General features: G+C 43.1%; 1 protein-coding gene across 3 annotated transcripts in view; it reads right to left on the reverse strand.

Annotated features, from left to right (window-relative positions):
- ENOX1 (ecto-NOX disulfide-thiol exchanger 1) overlaps positions 1-26,842 on the reverse strand; it is a 288,573-nt gene that overhangs the window by 197,548 nt on the left and 64,183 nt on the right. For 2 of the 3 annotated variants that reach the window (XM_084767961.1, XM_084767959.1), the window contains exons 2-3: positions 12,732-12,875; positions 11,260-11,397 (exon numbers count right to left, since the gene is read on the reverse strand). In XM_084767961.1, coding sequence (XP_084624087.1) covers positions 11,260-11,397; positions 12,732-12,801 — 208 coding nt within the window. In that variant the 5' untranslated portion in view covers positions 12,802-12,875. The remainder of the gene's footprint in view (positions 1-11,259; positions 11,398-12,731; positions 12,876-26,842) is intronic. The other variant, XM_084767960.1, reaches the window with a different exon arrangement.

The following is a 26,842-nucleotide window of genomic DNA, read 5'->3' on the forward strand; positions in this document are numbered from 1 at the left end:
AGTCATTCATATCACACTCTCGGATTTATGCTGCTCACATCTCCAAGGAATGCATACAAACATTTGGAAATACTTTGAATGCTTCTCCTTCCAGCCATGAGGAAATAATGGGGGGGGGCCTTTTTCTGCTACCTCAAGTAAAAACTGAAGAGTATATATGAAGTGACTGCTTTCAGAGATGGGACAACGGGACATGCAAGATGATGAACATCAAGAGACACTTGAAACCAGGCCTATGATGGCCTCAGTCCTCTCTTTGGACCATGTCCAGGACTTAATGCAGAGTTTGTATTCTACCCAAGTGCAGCACCTTCATGTCTATGGGCAGAGCACAGTGAGTGGGAGCGACTTCGCAGACAGTGAGGTCCATGTGTCTTCAGGTTTGTTTTTGAGCCTTCAGCTTAGTATTATCAGGATGCTTATGAAGAAACTACCAGCGCTGTGGCAAAGGCCAGGGGAAACAGCCAGGTCTGAGGCACGGAATGAGTTGTAAATGGGACAAATTCCCAGAAACCAGATTGGAGGAAACCTTGCAACACAAGGAGGAAAGCTCTCTGAAGTATTTCTCCTTGAATTGATGTAAATCCTGTGCACTCTAGAGGGTTCCTTGGATAGACTTACCCGAATGTAATGGTAGCTTTGAAGGGATCAAAACTGTTTCCAAGGAACTTGGGCTGATCCCTGATCAAATCCCAAAAATATTTAAAGAAATTAAAAAGAAATCTAACCCATGGCAATGTAAAACTCAAAGTGTTTGGCATACACAAAGACTTACTTGGGCATGCAAAGGAACAAGAGACCACATCGCCAGGAGAGAAATCAGCCGGGAGAAAGAGACTCAGAAATGTCACAGGTAATAGAATTAGGGATAAGCACAATAAGAAAACACTCCAGAAATACACTCTGCGTGAACACAAAGGTAGAAGGAGCATAAATGTGATGGAGAAGGACAGGAAAGATGCATTCTTGGAACACAGACAATCTGGACCAATCATGCTCAATTGTGAGAAAACTATAGCAGAGATGTCAGTCTGGGGCAGTGTGTGTAGTCACCTTTGATGTCTCACCACAATTAAAGATACAAAGACTACACTTTAGAAATGTCTAAGGGGCAAGGATAAAAATTTGTTTTTCAAGTTTTGTATAATTATTCATATAAATGAATAAAATAGTATATCTATTCGATTATATGGCTACTGGGCCCCAAGCTCTATGTTTGATAATAGAGAAAATACAAAGATGAATTAAGTGTGAATTAAGTTCTTGCCAATAGAAATAAGCACAATCTATTAGATAAATGATAGTCATAGAAATGTATAATATCATATTTCCACAACTTATGATGATAGTATGAACACATAAATAAAGCTGCAGAATCATTAAAAAGAGTAAAACGAAAAAAAAAAAAGATACAGAATTCACTGTGCAATTACTGTGTGTTAACAAATAAAAGACAAAAGACTTTGACATTAAAACAAAGATGTGATATACATTAGTGTGTGTTCATGTACACACACACACACAGTAGGTTAGAGATAATCAATCTTGATATGTGAATTTCACTATGGATTTTCTTTCTGTTCTCTGGTGAATTAGAATGTCCTCTGTGAGGGAAAATATATGATTTTCCTGAGGGCTTAAAGCAATTATTTCTCTAGAGAAGCCTGTCTTAACTTCTCCCCCAAAAACCTCAATGTAAAGCATGCTCCTCATCTCTATTATGATCCATGACTGGCAATTAGTCATTTGCACAATGACTAACATAACTTCTGTGTAACTTAGTTACTTTTCTGTTGCTGTGAAAAATTAGCATTATCAAAAGTAACTTAAGGAAGAAAAAGGGTCTTCTTTTCTTTCTTTCTCTCTCTCTCTCTTTTTGTTTTGTTTTGTGTTTGTTTTCTTTTTTTGACACAGGAACTCATTTTGTAGCACTGGTTGGCCTAGAACTCATTAACTAATTAAAGCTGCCTTCAAATTCATAAGAGATTGGCTTGATTCTAGCTCTTGAGTACTGAGATTAAAGCAAGTTTTTTTGTTTGTTTTCATATTTATCTATTTATTTTTATTATTCCAGAGGTCTAGAATCCGTAATGGTGGGGAAGATACAGCATAGTGACAGGAGCAGGAGGTTGGCTGGTACGTTTCCATCCACACGGGAAGCAGAGGAAGCAAACGGGAAGTGGGTTGAGGCTACCAACCCTCAAAAACCAAGCCTCAGGGGTATACTTTCTTCAGTGAAGCTGCATCATTCATAACCTCCCCAAGCAGGCGACCACCTGGTAGCCTCGTATTCAATTACATGAACCCATGGAGGAGACTTCTCACTCAAATGACTACAGCATCTACGTCACATGTCATAAGCATGTCACCTGTCATGTGACTTCCTGTTTCTCTGGTTCCTCATAAAATACAATGCCATAATAGCATGGCGTCTGAATAACTATATCACACACTGTCCTAGTGTCCTGGAGAGAAAAGGCCGAGCACTTGTGCAAGGTGGAACACAACTGACACAAGTACATGGAACCTGGTACACAAAACAATTGTGAACTGTAAGTCAAGAGCTTATCTGGTTCCTGAGCCTGGATAATGAGACATCTTTCCATTAGTTAGAAGTAAACAAAAGAGAACTCAGAGCATCACCCCTGAGGGCGCCCCACGCCTATGCACCAGGCTTTCTGCCTGACCTTAATCGTGCCTGGGTCATGGGAGCTTTGAGATGAGAAGTGTGCTGCTTTGAACACTATTTTCATATGAAGTGAGAGCCTGCGTGGATAGTTTATCAACAAAGTGTTCTGAGTATCTGTAATCTGAGGAGATGGTGTGTGGCAGGTTTCCCAGAATGCATTAGACCTCATCTCTCATTTCAAGCCTTGGAAGCCAGCGATGGACAAAATTTAGCAGGTCATGGGAGGAAAATATATGAGAGAGGTACTTGGATCATAGGTCAGAGTGACATCTGCACAAGCGGACCAAGGGACGTTCCTCATTTCAGAGCAGAAAAGGCCCCATGGCATGCAAGGTTATCATATGTCATGGTTGCCCGAGCTACTTCTTCATGTTCCCGTCTTACTTGAGCCAATGGCCCGTGAAGTAGACTGGTCTCTGCGTGCTTCTTTCCAAAAGGTTCCTCAAGCTTGTCATGCCCCAAAGGAAAACAGCCATTTGCCTGTCCCCTTCTCCCCTTCCCCACCATTTGATCAATTTCCAAGGCCAGATTCCTAGGACTCACGATTCTTCTTCACTTCACTTATGTCCCACGTGGACTCAGTTGACCATCTCTAACGTTTCTACAATCATAATAAATGCCTCTCAGGGCCCTTCACACGGCTACATCTCCAATGGCAAGACTGTGACTAGCTTTATTTTATTACTGCCTCTTATCTGCGCAACGGTTACAGCTTTGTGTTTGTCGCCAAGTTTCCACATTAGCGTGGGTGATCTGCAGCCCTTTCAAAGTCCTTTGCAGAAATACAGTGGCCACCTCAGCATTGCTGTGCTTGCTACTCTGCAGTGTCATCCTACAGCATCCAGACCCATGAGAAACATCTCCACTTACCCTGTTGATTTGTATTCACTTATTCACTTATTCCCATGTCCCTGTCAACTCTCCTACATGGCAGTGAGGTCTATGTCTTATAATCCCAGCATCTAGCACAACATCTGGCTCAGTAAATCCCAGTTAAGGGGGTGATGCTTGAGGAGATGAACGGATTTAGCAAATGCCTTTTCATCCCTGGGCACATTAAAGAGGATAAAAGGTGTTCCTGAGAGGATTAAAAAACCCAAGAAGGGAACTATACAGAAGAGTAGTCTGAGGAAGCAGAGAAGAATGAAAATGAATGAAAACCTCAGAAAAGGGATAACGAGGAAGACCGTGAGGAAACTGTATTGCACGTTAGCCGTCCCATGAGTCAGACTTTCAGAGAGGACGGATCTGGCATGTTTGAGGAGCTGGGAACATGTAAAGAGAAGACAGCGAGGAATGAACTCAGGGCGGTGGAGAGTGTTAACAGATACTTGAGGTATAAAGAAGTCTTTCTTGCTTTCAAGGTAAGCCCCAGTGAGGATATGGCACTCTGTTATGTATGGTTCTCCCTGTAACTAAGAGGGAGGGTGATGCCTTTTTCAGATATGACAGAGGGCATGCTACGGACCTCAGTGAGAGAAATTCATGTTGACTTAAATCAATAATACCTAAAGAAAGACTGTTGACATGAAGAAAGGATATATCACAAAACAGAAGAGCGGAAGATATAGTCTCATGACCAGAGACACCTACAAAGTCTATGGCTCCCCAACCCTCCTTCTGCTTGATTGACATGGTTTTAGAAAATAAACTACGACAGACCTGCTGCAAGAGAACCCGCTTTCCTGTGTATCACTCCCCTCCCTGGTAGGGACTCCTACCTCTGATGTGACTCTACACTGCAATCCGAAGACCTCAAGTCCTGTTAAACATACCCAGTGACGGGTTTCCCATTTCTACCCAAACTCTCCATTATCACTCACTCCCCTGCCACCTAAGAGTTTAAATGGGAGTTACCCTATAACAGGAAGTAATGCCTCTAGATACCATAGCTATCAAATAACAAGTCCTTTGCCAGGAATGGGTAACTTCTTTCAGAACTGTTGGTTACTGAGATCCAGAGACTTCCTCCCACCAAACATTACAGAGTATTGCCATTGCTTTTAGTTACCCTGAAGAATCTAATAGTACTAGATTATACTACTGAAGATATCACATATTTGAGTCATAGAACGTGGAAAAACTTGACATTAACCTGGATGCTTTGTCCTTAATCGCTAGTTTTCATGGTTATTTGAGGTGCTATGTATGCTACCAGGAAAAAAAAAATCACCAGTCTTACCTAGCTGCGAGAGCTACAGTAATGACAGGCCTAGTAAGATAGGATCACTAGTGCAATCGTGGCATGAATGTTATAGCTATAACTAGCCTCTTGGATTAAAGGTCAGCTGTGTTGGGTTAACCCCATGGGATTAGATTTAAGGTCTGTTCCTCAGGATAGAAGTCATGCCTGTCACCATTGATGGTGCCAAGAACCTGTGGCCTAGGGGATGACTACTATTATAACTCTACTAAATGCATGTAGTATTACACTGACCTCTTATCACTTATCACTATACCCAAGAATCTCTCAGCCCTCATCACAGAAGCTTCTTCTTGCAGTAGGTGGTGATTAATTCAGAGACCTACAACTAATCAACATGCAAAGAATAAAAGACGTTGGAATGTTCGGCCCTAAGTGGGACATCTATACTGCACTTCTTCCTCCCAAAGCACAGAGACCATCACAGAAAAAGAAATAGAATGAGCCTAAGGCAGTTGATGACTTTGGGAAACAATGGTTCCTGGATATGACAGGTACTTGCTCATACGAAGTCACAGCAAGTGTGAAAACATGCACAAGATCTGTGCACACTTAAGCCAGACAAAAAACTCCCAGCACAGAGGAGGGAGGTGGTCATGACTCCTACCCATGGCTGAAGAGCTACTGGTAATGGTAACTGCTGAGAGAGGGAGAGTCAATCTTTTTCAAGGATGTGGCCTTTGAGACGCTACCCATGATTTAGTAGATAGCACTACACCGTTGCACATCAGTGGTCATAGTCGATTTAAGAAAAAGACTGCCTGAAATTGGAAGAGAATAGTGGAGGCAAGGATTGGAAGGAAGGGAATGGGGAGTACACATACAAAATTATGTTTATTCAAAAATATTATATGCATGTATGAAGTTATTAAGCAATGAAAACATTAATTAAAATTATTAAAAAGGGATACCAAGTTGGGAGGGAGGAGACGTGATAGGAGGTCCTGGGGGAACTGGAAGGGGAGAGTGAGGGGTGGAGATGATCAAGATATATTTTGTACATGTATGAAAGTTTCAAAGAATACATTTTATAAAGGGGGGGGGGAACTTGAGCAATGGAAAAGAGAGCTAGTGCCTGGGTGCACAGATGGTGAGTTCTCAGGATTTGGCAACTAGATTCTGGTCTGTGGCCTCAGCGGCGGGTGTTCCTTATAAAGGAACAATATGACTCACAGAAAACTGAGACCAGGTTTCATCAAAGACCTGAGCAGAGATCAGGTGTTAGGAAAGGCGGAGTTAGACAGTGACACCTTCCACACTTTATCTTCCACACTTACAAACACAATCATAGACTAGGTCACATGAGCAAGAGGTCTTCCTTGGTGGACAGGAAATGCCTGCTGCAGACAGCTGCACTCTGGTGTCCCGGGGAACACTGGTGGGTATCTCCTTAAAGGTTCCATTAAGTTTGCAAATCCTCCATACTGGTGCCCACACTGTGAAACCTCGCATTATTGTGCATTAACATAGTAAAGACTTGGAGAAGATCCACAAAGAAAGCACTTTACCTATGTTTAACCCCAAGTTGGCCACGGTTGTCAGGCCATCTCTATAGTGATACAACATTCATCCTACCTAATGATAAATGGGGGGGGGCACAAATATTCTTAACAGACCAATTTAGAAATCATGGCGATACAACAATGCACAAAGTATTGATAGCAAAACAAACAAACAAGCAAAAAATATCACAAATACTCAAAATAATTATGAGCATAAAACAAACAAGAAACAGTAAGAGTAGGAAAGCAGCATCTCCTGTAGCAGAGGGCATAGGGTGGACGTGTCATGATACAATGATACATTTTGGACAAGAGAGAACAAGTCCATTGTAATGATCTCAAGGAGAACTTCACATGAAGGTAAATGGGATTCATGACAGTGGGAGTGGAATCCTGATGATGAGTGGAGGAGGTATATTTACAGCAGTATAAGATAGCACGTCACAAAGGTATGACACAGTGGTAGTAAGTGATGCGATTCCTTGCAAAATCCTTTTGATAAAATCAAAGGATATGAAAAATGTGTACTTTGCTTTGCTGATAATTTTAATCTCTAAATAAACTGAAGAAGCACTGAAGAGCGGGATTTAGTGTCAGTTTAATTTTTAACAAATACAGGAAGAGTACTTGGTCATTTAGAAATACCCGAAACTTGGGGAGAAAGCCAAGTGCTCATAAAAGGAGCCTCTCTATAATCCTGTCAGAGATATTGCAGAGAGGATTTCTTGGAAGGGATGCTATACTAAATAATCTTTAAGGCTCTTTTGAAACATTAAAGCCCGTCTCTAGCATTCCACAGGCACACTGGAGAACTCCAGAGGTGGCCATTGTGGACACTGAGCCTCTGATGGCCCTGTGGTTGGGGCGAGAAGGAACAAAGAGTTCTACACATGAAGCAGTAAAAAGAGATGACACAGCTTCCCGTAAACATTTTATAGAACTGTATGAATTGGCCAATTTGGTGCTAGAATAAAAATAGATCACTAATGTACAATAGATATTTTGAACACCGAGAAACATTTATAGAAATCTCATTTATGGCAAAAGATAAGAGAGAGTACAATATTGGAAATGCACATATCAACCTCCAGAGTATGCAAACTATTCTGCATTTAGAAATAGGATAAAGAATTCATAAAGGAAATATCTTTTAAAGGAACTAACATTAAGAAGAAACAACAGGCTAGATAACTATTTTAGGAAGATGATGTCAGAGTATTAAAATAGAATTTAAAAAAGGAAGGAAACATAAACCAACTGAGGGAGACCCAGGACCACATTTAATAAAATAACTTCAGAACGAGAAAAACTTATTTATGAAAGGAAAACATAAATAGAAAATAAAAGGGAAAAGGCACAAACAAGGTGTATCTGTCAGCTTTCTGTCATTGTGATAAAATGCCTGAGGGAAATCAACTGAAAGGGAGAAAAGGTTTGATTTTGCTCATGGTTTTAGAAATTTCTGCTTTGGCAAAGAAGAAAATCGCAGTGTGAACAAGAGTTAGAACAAAGCTAGGATGTGAAGAGGGAAGAACTTGAAGAGCTTGGATTCTAACATCCTAAGGACATATCCCCAAGAACCAACTCCTCCCAACAATCCCAACAAAGGCTCTGCCACCTCCCAGTAAGGCCATGCCCTGGAGACACTTCAAGCCTCCAGTGTATGGACCTCTATGGGACTCTCCTTACAGAATTCGGATGTTGAGAAAATGCAAAGTGAAGTAAGAGCATGTCATATTTGCAAATAAAATTAGTAAATTAAATATAACTAACTGGTAGGGAAATTAACTGCCTGGTGTATAGTAAGAAACTTTTTAAAACATTCTCTTCTTTGACTTACTAGTTCCACATAAAGGAACCAAGCAAGCAAAATAATTTTAATTGATGAAAAGTCCTAACTGTGCTTTAAAATGCTCACAGTAATTTTTTTTTCAAAACAAAAACTAAGGGGAAAAAAAGGTTCTCACTGGAGTGAACTAACACTGGCAGGAGAGATCACAGGCCCTAATGTGGAAGCCAATACTACTGTTTTACTAGGGGCTCATGTTATAAACGACTTTCTTTTGTGTGTGTGTGTGTGTGTGTGTGTGTGTGTGTGTGTGTGTGTGTGTGAATGTCTTGCCTACATGTATATATGTTTATTGTATACATGTCTGGCATCCACCAAAGCCAGAAGAGGGAACCACATCCCTTGGAGCTGGAGATATAAACGGTTGTAAACCACCATATAGGTGCTAGGAACCAAACCCATGATCCCTCTAAGAACAGCCAGTGGTCTTACCTGCTGAGCCAAATCTCTAGTTCTCTCAAACTGCCTTCTTTTTTTTTTTTTTAAAGATTTAAACATTTAAAATATTTATTCTCACATACATTACATCCCAACTGCAGTTGTCCCTCCCTCCTCTCCTCCCTGCCCCTCCCTGCTAACTCCCCTCTCCCCCAGATCCACTCCTCCTGTTTCTCTTCAGAAAAGGCCAGGCCTCCTAGTGATATCAACCAAACATGGCGTATCGAGTTGCAATAAGGCTAAGCCCGTTCTTTCATAGTAAGGCTGGATGAGGCAACTCAGGTTGAGGAAAAGGGTCCCCAAAGCAGGCAAAGGGATCAGAGCCAGGCCCCACTCCCACTGTTAGGAGTCCCACAAGAAAACCAAGGCACACAGCCACGACTGTTGGTTCAGTCTCCGTGAGCCCCTATAGGTCCAGGTTAGTCGATTCCGTGGACCTCGCGACAAGCCAGGAGAGACACCGAAAGGCTCCAGACCGGTTTACGCAGTCTGGCTAATACAGAAGATGGGGACCGGGGCAGATACGGTAAATCTTCTATAACGAGTAGGGCTGTAATCTTTTCATGGTAGGTTGCTAGGAAAATCATAAATTGGTCATGGTTAAAATGTCAGAAGACTCAAAATCGTGAGGGGAAAAAAAAGTAATGAATTATTGAGGTTTGGGCTCACTCTAGAAGCCACACGTTTTCTGAGAGAGATGGGAGCTGAGATGGGAGTGGAGTAATTTCTGCTGTATGAATATTTCAATTAGGCAGCTGGGAAAAAGGTAAGTGGGGAATTGCAAATCTTAACTCTCAGGTTATCAAAAGGAAGTAGCTGCTGGATGAGCAGCTGAGGAAAGGTTCTCGGCAAACTCATTAGCAACTCAGAGACAACGCCCTTCCTGTGCCTGTACCCGCCCACACGGCAGAAGAGCTGCCAACTGCATTAATTCTAGAGCATTTCAGGAGCCAAAGAGCCAAGCTGGCCCGAACTCATAATTGGTCTGCCTCAGCAGTTCAAGTGCCAGAATTATAGGTGCACACCATCTCAACTGGCTATAATCCAGTCTCTTTCTTTTGTCTTCTCGTCTCACGGCCAGTCTTCCTGTCTCCTACCCCGGCTCATCCTCCTTTTTTTGCTGTGCTATGATGGAGATGCACAAGAGGCTTGGTGGTTAGAAACCCTGGCTGCTCTTCCGGAGGACCCGGGCCTCCGTTCTCAGAGCTCACATCTGTGTGTGACTCCAGTTCCAGGGGATCCAAAGCCCTCTTCTGGCCTCCTTGGCACAGAGCTACATGCAGGCAAATCATTGATACACATAAAGTGAAAATTTAAAATGTAAAAAGGAAAACAAACATATAATTTAACATAGCTGACTTAGTTTCCTTTTTTGTTTATGAACATTGTTGACAAAAGAAAAGGGGAGGGAGGGAGGGAGGAGGGGAAGGAGGGACAAAGGAAGGAAGGAAAGAAGGAAGGACAGAGGGAACCGTAAACATTCCAAAGACAGCTGATTCTTCTTTAGCGCATACCACCCACCATCTCCAGTGCTCAAAGAGAATTATGCTGTTGTTTAAGCACAGCCTCCAGAGTAGTAACCAGTGTCACCTCACCAATGCAGATCCCAAGAGGGTGGGGACTAGCGTGTTTGCTGACTGCTGGGGCCTCTGTAGCCAATAGAGCCTCCGTGAGTGGGTGAGTAGACAAGAAAGTCCTACTGTCTCTGCAGACAAAGCTCATCTCCTATCTGGTACCCTTTGCTCAGAGCCCCTGTGACTGGCCAGCAAGCTGCCATTTTACATCTTTACCATCCACCACTGAACGCATGAGCCTGCACATCAGCTTTCTGTCAGTCACTTTGTCCATTTCAATTTATTGAGACATGCTTTTTTTCTGATACTTACATGTACACGCACACACACACACACTCACTCACACACACACGCTTTTATTTTTCAAAGCCTGTTTTACAAAGCACACATAACACCCCCAATAAACACATATTGAATTAAGCATTGATACCTTTCAATGACCTCTGACTTCGTGATATTTCTAAATACAGTACCTATTGACCGTTATGAATTACTATTTCAAAGTGAGACACACAGCGAAGTCGGAATTCACTATCAGTTGAGCGGGATTTCTACAGCTGTCACTTCAGTGCTGGAAGAGTGACCTTCAACACTCTTCTTCTCCTTCCATGTTTGTTACATGGACCATGAGCAAAAGCAGCAACCAAACATGTGTCTACAGAGCTATCACAAAGGAGATGTTGAGCAAGTGGAGCGATGCATAAGACTACGTTTACACGTTGGAAAGCAAGGATCAACCAGCCTATCTACCAATTTGAAAGTGCAATGGTCAACACTGTGGGGGAAAAAGATTCTGTCACGAGTGGTGAGAGTGAGGGTGGCTGTGTCTGAAAAGAGCGAAGTGCAGAGGAAAACGATCTCTAACGCAACCAGCCAGACACGCCCAGGTCAAAAATCAAAGGCCACGCTCAACACCGGCAAGTAGAGAGATGACTGTGGAACGCCCGTCACCCACAGTATTTGGCAGTGTTGCAAAGCATCTTCGAAACCAGGAGAAAGCTTACCAGACACGAGCTGCTGTCCAGGCAACCCCACGGGAACCATGCCCAGGTTATTCATAGCTGTGGCCCAGGCTGTGGGATCGGTGACGGACATGTTAAGCTGGGTGGTGTCGAGGGCTATGCTCCCCAAACCATCAGCTGCTGCGGGAGAAACAAACTCTGCTTAGTGTTGGCAGGCGAGGGTCTTCCCTTTAAAGGAAATCATGTCTCTAAAGATATGAGGCTTCATTTAGCACACTGCTAAGACATTTAAAAAGCACTATAATCTACACTATGCCAATAATTTCCCCAGATGTAAAAGCATCTGGGTGGAAGCATAAAGAAGCATTTCCAAGGAACTTTCTAGAAGGGAACTTAATGACAGGGAATCTGTATTGGCTGCAACAGGCCACTGAAGAGGCACCTCTGGGAAAGAGTGAAGAATCACTCCCTCCTGCATGTGAGGCAATGTTTGTTAAGAGACAGGGTCTAGAACAAAGTGGTGATCAGGTAATTGCCTAACAGAACAAGATAGATCATTTGTCTGTTTCTGAGGATTGTGCTGGGCCAGCCATGCCTTCTAACCATCCGACAAGAAAACAGTTGTCAAGGAGTAGGGCAGGTCCTGGTCAACCTGGGAAGGTGACCACTGGGGCATATTCCCTCTAAGGCAGCCATTATCAGCCTGAGGGTTGGCAACCCTTTGTGGGGGTGTGAATGACCCTTTCATAGAGTCACCTAAGACCATCAGAGAACACAGAGTTTACATTACAATTCATAACAGTAGAAAAATTATACTTACAACATCTCAACAAAAACAATTTTATGGTTGGGGGTCATCACAACACAAGGAACTCTATTAAAGGGCCACAATATTAACAAAGTTGAGAGCCACTGCTTGAAGAAAATACGTGTGTCTTACTTAAAATGACCTTTTAAGGATATTCCCTTTTGCCAGGCTGTGGTGGTGCACGCCTTTAATCCCAGCACTTGGGAGGCAGAGGCTGGTGGATCTCTGTGAGTTAGAGGCCAAATTGGTCTACAGAGGTAGTTCAAAAACACAGAGGCAACACAGAGAAACCCTGTCTGGAAAAAAAAAAAGAAAAAGAAAAAAAAAGAAAGAAAGAAAAAGAAAAGAATATTCCCCTTTATTATTTCTTTTATTTTTAAGGCTTTAATATAATTTCCTCTTTCCAAATCCTCCCCAAAACCCCTCCTTGCTCTCTTTCAATTGATGACGTTTTAAAAAAAGAATATTCCTTATAAATACTAAGAAAATTAGTAAATAAAATTAGAAAACAAATAGCAGACATTAAACAGAAACTGTGTAAAATTTGATTTTATCGCTCTCCCACTTTTTCCCTTGAGTTTCATAGTCTCCTCCTGTGCCCCGGCTGTGGTCCCTGGCTCAACACAGATTTTCATGGTTGAGCATGCTTTTCTAGCAGAAATACAAAGGCTCTTGTCTGTGTCTTCCACTGGCCACCAACATTTACCTGCAGCCATTATCTGAGGAATCTCCTGAGGGCAAGGGGCAATGCTCTCAAATCCAGCAGCATCTACCATTGACTTGCAAGCACCCTGGGGCGCTGGGGTGCTTTGACAGCTGAGTGGAGGGTCCCTTCGGAGATCATTGGACTCTGCAAAAGAGAAGAAGGTTGAGGTGAGGGAGGGTCAGAGAGAAGGGAGTGTACTTCCTGAAACACAAAACAAGCCACCGCGAACCACTGCCAGCAGCAGGGCACAGACGCAAAGGTGCTGCCTTCCTTCCTGCAGTGTTGTGGCACAGTTTCCCTTTGCTCAGGAGATGTATGTGTCAGCTTACCTCACCGGGCCCAGGGCTGCCTGGGGAGACAGCAGCAGCAGCAGCAGAGTGTGTTGGGCCTTAGGCTCCTCTGCCGCAGCCTCTTTGCCTATGGGCCTTATCAGGGCCAGCACAGCCTCTTCCACGCATTGCCCACCAATAGCCAGGCCAGACCAGGGCGAATGCGATTTCTTTTCAAGTTAAAAAAAAAATTAATTGATGTTGTTATTTTGGAAGACGGTCGCCTGTGAAATGTATTCAAAGAGGACAAAAAGGTGGGGAAGAAGAATAAAAAAGCAAGAGCCCCCCCTTTTTTTTTTCCTGTAAGGCTGGCAAAGGAGCTAACAATCATTAGAAAAGGTGAAAGAAAAGAACGGCAGGGCCTGGCCGGGGAAGAAATCTACAGGGCTGTAGGAGCGGAGGCAAAAATGTTTGTTTTCAGTTCCATAAAATGATGAATTGAACTGGTCAAAAATTTCCTGAGAATTACATTTTACACACACACACACACACACACACACACACACACACACACACACACAATGTATTGTCTCTCCACCATGTGTTTGTATGCATGTATATGTAAGGCATGTGCATACGTCTATGTTGCTGTAGAAATATGTATTTTATTATACTATTTTTAATAAGAAATACAAATAACAATACAGCATACAGTAAAGTTGCAAAGGGCCTCTCTGTGACAGGAATTATGAATGTCTATGCCTTTTCTCCACCTGTACAAATGCCAAGGCAAAGCAAACACACGCTTATACATGCGCATGAGTGCCAGCTGCAAACCCATATGAGCAACCTACTGGCTGTCTGACGATCTCTGTCTGACATGACAACTGAAGGTTTTGCTTCTGCTTAGGTATAAATTTAGTTATGCCTCACCCCCCCCAACCCCCGCCCGTCGCACTTCTGATCATACTTACAGATGTAGGTGTTCTGGTTTTTTAGTATAGTGTGAACCTTAAGTGTTTCCAGTTAGGTTCTCTGATTCTTAGGGCCAAGTGTTATCAGCAGCTCCACTCCTTAACAAGCAGGATGATGCCAGGAGGGTTCCTGCCACTTCGATTAGAATACAAGCCTAGGTCTCAGTTTCTCATAGGTAGGTGTGCAACAAGCACATGGTTTCGGGAATTCAACAAATCTCTAAGCTGTCACTAAGAGGGGCAAACGAGACGCTGGGGAAATTTCTCTCCCAGTTACCTATCACCTTGCAGTGGATCTGAATACACTTTGAGGCACAAACTGTATTCAGAACATACACACCACAGCTTTCTGTTAAACGGCGCTTTCCAACAATTCTATACTGCTTATGTATTTGTATACCAAGTAGCATAGGTAATGAACGCCACTTGACAGACTCTTTCCATAATAACCGAGTTCAGCCAATACACAGCATGCCTGTGTAGCTGTTGTAGCCCCGTGTGGCTTGTAGCTGTCCAGGCAGCAGTGCCATGGTGAAGCCTCAGAGAGCTTTTCTCCCCCTCCTCACCCATTTCAGGGCATCAGGGCACAGCCGGACGAGCCTGTCACATTCTTCTCTTCAACAGCCCTCTATGAGTGGAACAGCCTTGGATCGTCACAAGGTCACTATCTATCTTACTTGGCTTCCTCAGTGAAGTGTAGTTGGCTCCCTTCCTCCAGCTCATCTCTCCACAAATGGATATCAATCACACATTTTTCCCCCCTCATCTAATGAGTTTGCAGTTCTGGGACACTCTCTGAGAGAGTATCGCCTTACTTGCGGCTTTATGGCTTGTGCCTCTCTGGCTATGCTTAACCTTGACTTCTTCTACAGTGTTACAGGGATGGCAGTAGCTTGCCTTGGCTCCACACTGTCTAGTCCAGTGGTAATGCTCACTGTGGTGGCTATGGCTCTACACAGGGCCCTGGAGGGGGCAGTGGGGAGGTACAGTCTTTCCCTGTATCTTTCACAGCCACCCTAACAAACTGCTACTATTTTTAAAAAGACTGCTTTATTAGCAGGATGTGGTTTGTAAACTTTCATTTATCCTTATCTTGAACTCTGTGGCTTTCAATTTATTATAGCACTCCAGTGTCCCAACCCAGTGGTTTAATTGCGTACAACTTGATGGAGCTATCAGGTACCTAGGATGGTGTCTCTGAAGTAAACTTATTCCTATTAGCTATTTCCAATGGTTTCAAGGTGGCCAGGATACTGTTTTTAAGTTTTGAACTGATTTGGTCACATGGGCTTGAACAAAAGGGAATGCTGTAAGTATTAATTACTACCTGGTAATTTACTAATGAATACAAGAGTGACTTTTGTCCTTGTTAACACCTATTGTTTCGCTGAATGCTGGCCTCTTTAAACCATTCCAGACCTTGGTGCTTAATTGATCATTCAAACTAACTTCTCTGCCTTAGTTTCCTTTCTTCTTATTTCTAAACTGTAGGAAAGATTAATATTCTTAATGATGTTTATTTACACACAGACATGGGGAGTTAAGACTTACAGCTAATAAAGTACTCTGAATACAGTAGGTGATAATTAATGTTATTTTATTTGGAAGTACAGTGTTTCTATTAAGGTATCCTGGGATCTTTGTGTTCTGGTGTGTAATTATGTAATTAATTATAAAACAGTGAATAACACTTGATATTTCTAAAAGTAAGTGTTGCCCTAGTTTTCTGTACCACACCTAAATTGTAGCAGGCTATTTCATTACCCACGATTCCTTTGTAAAATAACATCATATAAAAGATGTGGTTTTCTTTTTTTTTCCCCTCTCCAGCTTTTTTCCTTTCTATGGAAATACAAAAGCTTTTAAGAGCTTCCTGACAAATTATGAAATTGGTGGTTTCTGCTTACAGGTTTTACCGAGAGATTATCATTACAAAGCAATCAGCTATACAGAATGTCAATGGCAATGGGTGAGCTCTGCCTTAATGCACCTCCAACCTGTCCTGTAGTGACGCACATGGAAGGCTGGAGCTTACGCCTCATTTCCCAAATGTTTAACAAGATATATTTTCGCTCAGGACTTCCCTGGGTTCTATCATCCGAGCAAAAATGTTTTACTCTCATCAGCCTACAAAGGTACTAGTTTAAGAGGCGCATGGGCTACTCCATCCTGGGAAAATGCATTGTCTTCTAGACCTTTCTAACTCTATAGGTAGCAAGGAAAAACTTTTTAAAGAAGAAAAACCACCCACGGCTGTCCACAAAAAAAAAGTTTCCCGTTAAAGGGGGTAAAAATAAGCTAGGTTTTGAAAATATTGGGCTAAAAAATTGTTTGACCTAATTCCTTAGGCTCATACCTACTTTAATAGAAAAATCATTACAATGAGAGACTCAGTTTTATTAATGTCTTTTAAAAGAAATGAGATCAAAGCAAGCAATATCACATGACAGCTGAGGCCTCATTTGTTAGAAATTCTTTATTAGCTATAGTTTATGCGTGTGGTAAAAAATTTTGTTTCCATCCCAAATTCATCTTTTTCTATCACTAAGAAATAGCTAATATTGGCGTCCAGCACAAGGACACCTGTTGGCCATTTCACGGGTTATAGAGACTTTTCATAGATTAAAATGATGGGATAATATACAAGCGTACATATGCTGCTTATATGTTAATGTCACACTTTACAAAGAGCTGTCTGTGATAACAAGGGAGATGCTTTGCTTCCTCTAATAGTTAACCAGGGAACTCCAGAGCAACCTTCCATTAAAGAGCAACCAGAAAGCTGTGAGTTGTACAGAATTGCGGTTTCTTTTCACAAACACAGACAAGCTCTGCACACTGCTTCTCCACTGGCTTCTGAGGACAGCTCCTGATCTTAACCCCTGGCTGCTTTGCTGCTCAGAGAGATGAGGGGAATCTGAAAATGTGGGGACAGAATGAAACTGCTCTTCAAGATATGGTTTCAAAGGTGGGGGGGGGCAGGGATAAGTGGTAGAGAGATGTGGAGGTGGCGTAGCGGTTAAGAGTTGCTGGCTACTCTTCTAGAGGACTCACGTTTGATTCTCAGCATCCCCCCTGGTGTCTCACAACCATCTGCACTTCCAGCCTCAGGCACTACAATGCCCTCTTCTGGCCTCCATGGACACTGTATGCACGTGGTATACAGATATATACATACCTGCAGTCACCCATACATACATACACAGAACTCCTGCACCCCACCCCCCAAAAGAACCTAAACGTTCAAGACAGACAACAGCTAAAACCATGGTACGAATACGTGAAAGCTGACACTTTTAGAGGAGCAGAGTAGGGATCAGTGGCGGACACCAGCAAAGGGGGACAGATTACTGAGATAAGTCACTACACCAAGACACAGAATATCAGGTGGCTCATGGGAAAGTATACGATGTAAACCACATGAACCTGAAGAAAGACACTATCGGTGTTGGGATGGGAGGAGCCAGGAGATGTGGATGCTCTCCTCTACGGCCCCAGGGCATCTTGTTCTAGCTTCACTCTCTAATCAACTCGAAGCTCAGGCTGCTTAGGAAGACACACCCTTATTTGGCCACGTCCCCTTGATGGGGAGGCTCGATGGCACTCGGAGGAAGGATAGCAGACTACCAAGAAGAAACTTGATACCCTAGCATCATATTCAGGGGAGGAGGTCCCCATCAGTCACAGTCATAGGGAAGGGGAATGGGGTGAAAGCAGGAGGGAGGGAGGAATGGGAGGATGCACGGGATGGGATAGCAACTGAGATGTAATAGGAATGATTTTATTTTTCAATAAAAAAACATAATAAAAATAAAATAAAATAAAATAAAAAAAGAAGGCACACCATGTTTGCCCACCCTGAAGCATCAATACACAGAGCAGAAACATCAGCAAATGCTATTGCTTCTTGATTCTTTTGAGTATTGGGAACATTTCAAAATAGCTTAAAGGTGGAAATGAAACAAGTGATAATGGAGATAACCTAAGATCCTGGATGGGGAAAAAAAATACAAAGTTTTAAAGTCTCGTAGATATATAAGATTCTGACTTCTTATTAATGATCACTATCTGCTAATTGGTGCAAAAAAATAAAACTAAAGTTTTGATGGAGAATTTTAGATAGAACAAATTAATGAGGAGATTTGTTAAGTAGTAATAGTCTTTAAAATTTACACTTTATATTTTAAGTGCTTGAGTTTTTGCATATGTATGTATGTATGTATGTATGTATGTATGTATGTATGATGTTCATGTCTGGTGTCTGCAGAGTCTAAAGGTCATACTAGAGCCCATGGAACTGGAGTTATGGATGGTTGGTTGTGACCCACCATGTAGGTATGAGGAACCAAATCAGGGCCCTGCACAAGCACAAGTGATCATAACTGGGACTGCTCTCCAGCTCTGCTGCCCTGCCTTGGGGAGAAATCATCTATTAAACAAAGCTAAGCAGACCCTTCTTAGAAATGAGAAGAAAGCAGAGGCCGTTACTGTGCAGAGGTGAGGCATTTGATAGGGTAACAGCTCCTATCAAATTCAAAGAAGCAGAAGCCTTTCTTTAATTTCCTTCCTCTTACTTGTACAGTGATAAGATCATTGCAGACTGTTCACGACTGCCAGGTTAGCCTGGCCTATCACAGTGAACCCAAGAAGAGATGTCGTATCCATTCTATGCTTTTTTTTTCCTTCACTTTTTCTCTTTAAGGCAAAAGACAAAGGGGTTATTTTGTTCCTCTCTGCTGCCATTCTGTGCCTTCTTTGTACCATCACTTCTCACAGCACAAACTCATTATGTCCCTCTACCTCAGCCCTTACCTGGAGAAGCCCGGACATGGCTAACACTCCTTTTCACTGCTAGATTAGTCAACATTAAATTTAGGATGACTAAGTGACCTTGTCAATACCCAGCAAGCACCCAGGTGGCAGGCTTTCCCCCTCTACATAAACAGCAAACATCTATACACTTGCAAATACACGAGAAGAGGAAAGGAAAGGAAAGATATAAAAAGAGGAACATCAACCACCAAACAGCTCAGGGCCAGGGTTCAGTCCCAACACTCGCATGATTGAAAGCTAAAGAACACAATAGGTAGAGCGTCTCTTGGAAACTAAAATGCAGATGGACATAGTGTCAGAGAATACAAGATTAGCTTTTGGTGCCTTCAACAAGTTCTCAACATGATGAAGTCATCTGTGGAGAGTTCGGGTCCCACAGCTCCCTGGCGACCAGGACAGGGTCAAGGGCAGGTTACTGTGATACACTGCCTTTGTGAGGGTTCTTGTGGTTGCTGTTCGAATGAGCCCAGATCTATAAATAACTGCATCTCCAGGCTTATGAACCAGTACATTAGCATGACAGAGGCATAAATGTATAGTATGAACGAGGTTGAGATCATTGGATGAAAGTAAAGTTTCAATTTGGCAGGTAATGCAGAATATGAAAAGCAGATCTGGCCAGTTCTCAAATACTAAATTCCATTATGGGGACTGTGATTATATCCTCCATTTTTCCACTTTGCCAAGCAGCCAATTTTGAGCTGTAAATCATCTTCCCTTTGTCTTAGGCAAGTAATGATCACAGAATGGGTGAGGCATTACCTCACCCTCGATATGTTGTCTGTCTTCTAGGGGAGGGCATACAAAGATGGGCAGGCAGGCAAGGAGGCCGGGCTCCTCTAAAATTACACAGTCTAATAATAGGACCAAAAGGGACTTGTCCATATAAGTAATCAAACATGGGAGAAGAGCAAAGGCAATTTCTTCTTGACACAAGAAAAATACTATCCAACATCCTCCCCCACCGTGTGTATGTGTGTGTGTGTGTGTGTGAGAGAGAGAGAGAGAGAGAGAGAGAGAGAGAGAGAGAGAGAGAGAGAGAGAGAGAGAGACAGACAGACAGACAGACAGAGACAGACAGAGAGAGAGAGACAGAGAGAGAGAGAGAGAGAGAGAGAGACAGAGACAGAGACAGAGACAGAGACAGAGACACACAGAGAGAGGGGGGGGAGGGAGGTGGAGATGACTGGTACAATTATTTTTCTCATAAAGCCTTTGCTTCTCAAAAAGCCTACTTCATATCTAGATTGAACAAAGAGCAATCTTGAGAAAAAAAAAGTACTGCTCTTTCCACTAAAACCAGAAAGGGAAGAGGACCTGGATACTCTTAGGACCATTTGTAACTTAGGTCTCTGAGCACAGCTTTTAAAACCCAGAACCTTCCACATGGGGACTACTTCAGGTTTCTTAGAAAGGGCAACATTACACATGAAGACTATTTGTGCTAAATACGATAGCTCAACCAGTCCTCTGGGCAGACATCAGTCAGCACCCTTCACACACTATCTGTTCTCCTGGGCTGCTTTCTGCCTTCTAAATATATCAATATTAAAACAGTTATCATCGCACTACCCTGGAGGTGAGTGAGTTATTAAAAGGAGCACCATTACCCGTGAACCTAGGCCTGGATTGATGAGCCCTCATTACAGCAGATCTCCTGGGATTCAGGATGAACACATCTTGGTTCACAGAGCATCATGGTGTGCACAAGTAGACAGTACGTGAAATTCATCAGCTCCAATTTCTCCCAGGATGGAAGTCTCCAAAATGTTGTTGACAGGCACTCCCATTCATAGTGGAAGGTGATGCTTCACTGCCCCCCATTTCAAATAGCCCTGGAATTAGTTAGGTCCCCCTATCCACACCGTGACCCCTGGAAGAAGGGTACTGGCTCTCCACTGCCATCTGAGCAAGCCATAGATACACTTATGGAAGTAAACAAGGACATGGATAACTCCCCATCACTCTTAAGCCTCTTCTAAATGTTCATTCTTTTTTTCTCTTTACATTCACAAGGGGGTGGAGTGGGGTGGGGTCAGGGAGAGTTCTATGGAGCAAATGGGAGCTTTACCTGAAACAACAAAGCAATAGACTGTTAGGATTGAGCAAGAGAGACCAGGGCAAGACTCCTTTAGAAGAAGGAGGCAATGTCTGAGCAAGATTTCAGGTGGATAGAACCATCCAGAGAGATGAATTCTTCATACAGAGGACACGGGCTCACATATTAGAGAATACTGTTTACACATGCATACTATGAAAAGATAGTATCTGTTACATCCTTACTGTTATGTACGAGAAAACATTTTCTGCAAACATCATTAGAGTCCTACAAAACAAGGGGAGTAGAACCTACATCATCGTACAACCTCTGCTGTGGGTGGCTCAGTGTTTTCACTGTGTGCTCATTTTATACCCTGACCCATGCATGGAAAACAAATTAAGACACAAAGTGAAACATTTTAATTGTCCCACGTAAATAACTGACCCTTAAATAGCTGCAAACCCTGGTAAATGAGTTCTCTATTTCCAAAAGGCCCTGGGCAGAGCCTTTAGTCCATGGAAATCTACCTGCAATAAAATCCAGAGCAGACCTTGACCAGCTTGAACCAGCGGCTCATCCTCCTTAACATTTTCCTTTAGTAGAGTCACAAAGAACAAGTTAGTTACTCTTTAAGCTAATGGGTTCTTAATGATGCCATTGCAGCCTAATGAATAAGGCATTAGCCCAGCGGCCCAGATGCCCCAGATGCCCCAGGACTTACAGACGCAGCAGCTCACACCTCTCCAACTACTTCCCTGGGCCACAGCTTAGCTTTCTCTTCCTCTAAGTCACCAAATACCCAGATTTCTGTTCTCCAAATGACCACATAGGGCCCTTGTTCTAGTGAGAAACAAGTTGGTGAGGACAGTGGGTTTCTCAGATCCCAAACAATGCACTTACTTCACGGTGGGCCTTTCAGAAAGCCCGCCAGCCTGAATCAGGCACAAAGCCTGATGCACGAGTAGGTGGGCATTTGCTAGAAGGTTCTAGTCTGGCAGGGAGCAATCTGATTAAATGGATCAAGCCTCTGGTGATGGTGGTTGTGTTCAGCAAGACTTGCGTGAAGGTGTGTCAAGGAGAGGAAGGCCTGTGTGATTTGAGCACACTCACAGGGGGTGTGCACAGAAGTGGTTCGAGACTCTAGGAATGTATGTGGTTCAGAAATTGGGGAGATAGTCCTGGAGTTGGAGATGTAGCTCAGTGGGTCAAGTGCTTGCCTAGCATGCGCAGAACTCAGGGTTCAATCCTGATCCCTAGCACCATGGAAGATTGGCAATCCTGCCATCCAAGGGTAGCAGGCAGCAGAATCACAAGTGTAAGCACATCCTTGGCTACTTACTGAATAATGCTTGAGGGACAGCTCTGGCACTGAGGAGGGGCTGAAGGTCACTGCCACACTTTGCTGCTAACATCTCACCTCAGATTCCATATAGATTGTAGATGCATTGCCCTCTACTCTCATCTTCTCAAGTAAAATTCTTTCTCTGAATTTACAAGAGGGGCCATTTGCCTCTGAAGATGACAAATAGACTGTTCCCCAAGTCGCTGCAAAGCGACCCTCTTTTTATGAAGAGCTAAAAGGAAAGCGTGGGCGGGAAGGCTTCGGTGGCAAGAGGGTTGGGAAGGCAGAGCAGAGGACGGGATGGGGCAAGGGTAACTAATACTAAGGGTGCTTAGTAAAAATATAGCTTAAAAAACCGTTTGATGGATGTACCTTACACAGGGGGATAATGCTCCTTCCAGAGCACAAATTATTACAAAAAAAAAAAAAAAAAAACCCAACCCAGTATCAACTATGGAATGCCTTCCTACAGACTGGCCAGGGTGGTCCCAAAGATTCCCTGAAACAGTAGAGGCTATTGCTGCTGCTTTTGATTGCCTGGCAGAACTTGATAATAAGACCCTGTTGCTGTAGGCACCGCATGTGTTGGTTACAGGACTTGGAGAAATCAAGCTGACCCTGACCTGGGAGCTCTCTCCCTGCTGGCTAGCTTTTTATAGTGCTGGAAGGTGCAACGCAGGCTGCCTGGGGGAGAAAAGTCCATTAGCAGTCTCACCCAGCTGTGAACTCTGCCAGCTATAATAACAGCCAGTCTGGGAAGATAGGCCCATTGGTGCAATTGATTGGAGACAATCAATTGCTTTCTGATTGAATTTAAGGCCCACTCCACAGGAGAGAGTCATGGCCAGTACTGTGAACCTACACAGCAATCCATAGCTGGGGAGGACGTGGGCTCCAGCAAAGAACAAACTACTACTATTTTGCTAACTGGGCATAATATCAAACTGCCCTTTAAATCTTCATTCCCATCAGTGTGCCTTTTGGGCCCTCATCAGAGAACTTCTTTTTGGAGTAGGTAAACAGTCGATATAAAGACTCACAACTCAAAATGCAGAGAAAGCAATTACAGGGCCTTTAGTGGGACATTTACATCATACCGCTCCACCGAAGGCTCAGGGGACACTGAGGAAGAGGGGGTGGACAGACTGTAAAAGGCAGAAGCTGGGAAGTACTTCTGCAAAGTAAGGAAGGTAAATGTCTCCTCTTTGGGACATGATGTGGCCGATGGACTCTTGATCTCACTGTAGCTGCAGTTGCTGGCATAAGACCTCCACAAGATCTGGCCAGGCAACATTTTGTGCTGAGGCTCTGCCATTCGTTCAGAGACAACTGACAGTTAAGGGTGGCTGCTAGAAAGGGTGTGGCACCAGAGTACGTGACAAAGTCATATCCAACTCTCCACTCTACTGTGGAGAATGTTCTGACCATCGGCTAGATCTGGGTAGGGGTTTAAAGTTTACAGCCTGTATTGTCCTTGGCTGGTGCCTTAGTTTGAGCGGGACCCCTGGGCCTAGATCTGCCTATCATAATGTTCTACTTGTAGGTTTCTAGGACCCTCTGGATCATTTGACCATTTTCCCTGGAGGGGGAGACCTGGTGGCACTCAGAGGAAGGATAGCAGGTTACCAAGAAGAGACTTGATACCCTATGAGCATATACAGGGGGAGGAAATCCCCCTCAGGAACTGTCATAGGGGAGGGGAATAAGGGGAAAATGGGAGGGAGGGAAAAATAAAAGGATACAAGGAATGGGATAACCATTGAGATGTAACAAGAACAAATTAATAAAATAATATATATCTTAAAAAAAATAAAAGAAAGGGCGTGGCTTTCTCCAGTGGTGTAGCCACTGATAAGTTGCCCTTGCTTCAGTATTATAAAGGGCTCTATTTAACCTCAGTGGGTGGTGCATACAATGCACATTAAAGTAGGAGGGAGGCTTAACAGGGAATAGAAAGGTTTTGGCAGGAGGACAGGGGAAGATACAGGGTCAAACAGGGTGAAAGAGGCAAAAATTCATTATATATACGCATGTAGCTGTGAAGGAATAAAAAATAAGTCAAGAAGAAAAAGAGAATGTAGGAAAACCCCCGAAACAAAAGGAAACCAGATGGAATTCCTATATGGGAATGGTAGCCTATGTTCTACAAGGAGGACCCTTTTCCTTCTAGTTGGCCTTCTAGTTCCTTCTAGGTGAAAGGAGCCCTATGCCTGTTCTATGACTGTAGCTATGTTACCAATTACATACCTGAGGCATACGAGAGCCACGCTAATGTTGGAGACCCGGAAATGTTGTATGCCAGCACACAATTAGAAGTGCATTATCTGAGATTAGGAATTATTTCATTAAGTACCCACATATTTTGCATTATGACAACTCTTGTCAAACTTGGCATCTAGAACAAAGTCATTACAGTCGAAAACCATTTGTCAGCAGACTTTCTCACTTAGCAGAATTCCTGAGTCGGCAAAAGTATGGAGAAATCAGAGCTGGTTTTAGATGAAAAGTTGTATCTCGTAAGTGGATAATTTCAAAAGCGAAATTATTAAAATCTCATCTAAAATTCCTATAGGAAAAGTATACTGTCCTATGTGAATGCCATTCACACTCATGGGGATAAGATACGGGGTGAGCAGGCAAGAGGCGAGCAGAGGGAGGCGGAGGCCAACACTATGCTTGAAAACCACAGATATGAGCGAAAGGCATCAGGCCCAGGGTCCTGAATATCATTTCATGTTAGCTTAGGGTAATCATATTTATTTATGGTTTTATTATTTATAAAAAAGGAAATTATGCTGAATGTGCTTTGTGGGAATTACAGTATATTGCAACTGCTACCACGGTTTATTTTCACAGCTAGATGCCTTAAACCCAACCTAAACAAATATTCTAAAAGAATTCCCACTAGCATTATCACATTTTTCCCCCCTTTCTCGGCTTAATGAAAAAGATCTCCTGTTCTGCCAGTCCTCTAATATTCTTATTCCTGAGCAATTCTAAATGTTACCGTTTATTATGAGATAATGTTTATTGCGAAATAATGAGGAGAAAATAACCAGCGACTATTGGTGGTTGAGCACTGCAGTGCAGGAAGTGGTGGCAACTGGGAACTGCAGTGGCTGTTAACGCCAGATGTTCTCCAGCCTCCGGAATACCATGCTGATTATGATAACTATTTTACCAGTCCGCACAGTAAGGGAGGCAGGTGCTTGTAAGGATCCCACCTATCAACTAGGTAGTCTGGACAGCAAAGGGGTTTTTACCAGCAGGTAAAGTTAAGGTAAACAAAATCAGTTAAGGCACACAGTTAACATAAAACAAAACCCATGACTTCCAGACTTGTTAAAATAAAATCTCCTGACACCAAGCCCTCTGTCACTGGGGCTTGCCCTCAGCCTTCAGTCACACCCCCAGGCTGCAATGCACAGTCCTCTCTTCTGGCTGTGAGATTTGAAGGACAATGCAGTGACATAGCCCTGTTTGATCTGAAAGCTGTCTGGGAGATGGGAACTGACACTTTCATAAGAAAAGTAGTGTTATTTTAAGCTAATGCATATAACGAGCTCCAATAAAGCTAGTTTAAACAGTTAAGAGGGATGCTCGCCCCTTCCCACCATACCTCCAGCCAGCCATATTCCCTAGAGGGGCCCACTGGAGAAAACCATTGCTATAAAATGTCATTGTAAAAACTAGCGCATATCCTGGATCTCCTGGGGGGAAATATTCTACAAAATGTAACTATCTATAAAGCTATTGTGTGTAGTATTGTGTGTGTGTGTGTGTGTGTGTGTGTGTGTGTGTGTGTGAGAGAGAGAGAGAGAGAGAGAGAGAGAGAGAGACAGAGAGAGACAGAGACAGAGACAGAGAGAGACAGACAGAGAGAGACAGAGAGAGAGAGAGAGAGAGACAGAGAGAGAGAGAGAGAGAGAGAGAGAGAGAGAGAGAGAGAGAGATCTCCAAAGACTAAGACTTGAATCATTTCTTCTAGATCAGAAAGAATGGAAGAGCTCTGGATTCGGTCCCTGGCCTTGACCTTAATTGCGATAGATTCAAGGAACACAAGTTTTCTCCAGCAAAAATACAGGCTAAGCTCCTATGAATTTTACTGGCACAAAGACAGAACTTCCACTCTCTGTAGATATATCCACTCAAGGTCTTCATTCAGGGGCTGTGGTATACAGTGGTGAGCAAGACCCGGACTCTGTCCGCAGAGAGTCTGCAGTGGCACGGAACAAGTTCCAAGATCAAGCAGCAGTAGCAGACTTGAGATTCCTGCACTATGGCGAGCTAGATTCTCTTAGGCGCCTTCCTATTGAAACAAACAAGGAAGACCATAAAGATGATCTGGGGGAAAACCCCACTTGCTGATGTACTTATTGCTGGGCTTGTATATGAAGTATTTGAAGATGTCTTCTGTCTTCCCCAAAAAGAGAAAAAAAAAGGGAGGAAGAGAGAGAAAGACAGGAAGGAAGGAAGGAAGGAAGGAAGGAAAGAAGGAAGAAAGGAAGGACAGATGGAAGGAAGGAAGGAAAGCGGGGGTGGGGGGTGGGGGGTTTACCCTGAAGTCAAAGGAATGAGTCCTGATCAGTAAATCAAAGGAAGCCATAGTCTGAGCCTAGAGAGGCCACCATTAGTAACTAACTAAGAGATGC

The sequence above is a fragment of the Acomys minous genome (assembly GCF_964271855.1).
Source record: "Acomys minous genome assembly, chromosome: 18".
NCBI lineage: Eukaryota > Metazoa > Chordata > Mammalia > Rodentia > Muridae > Acomys > Acomys minous.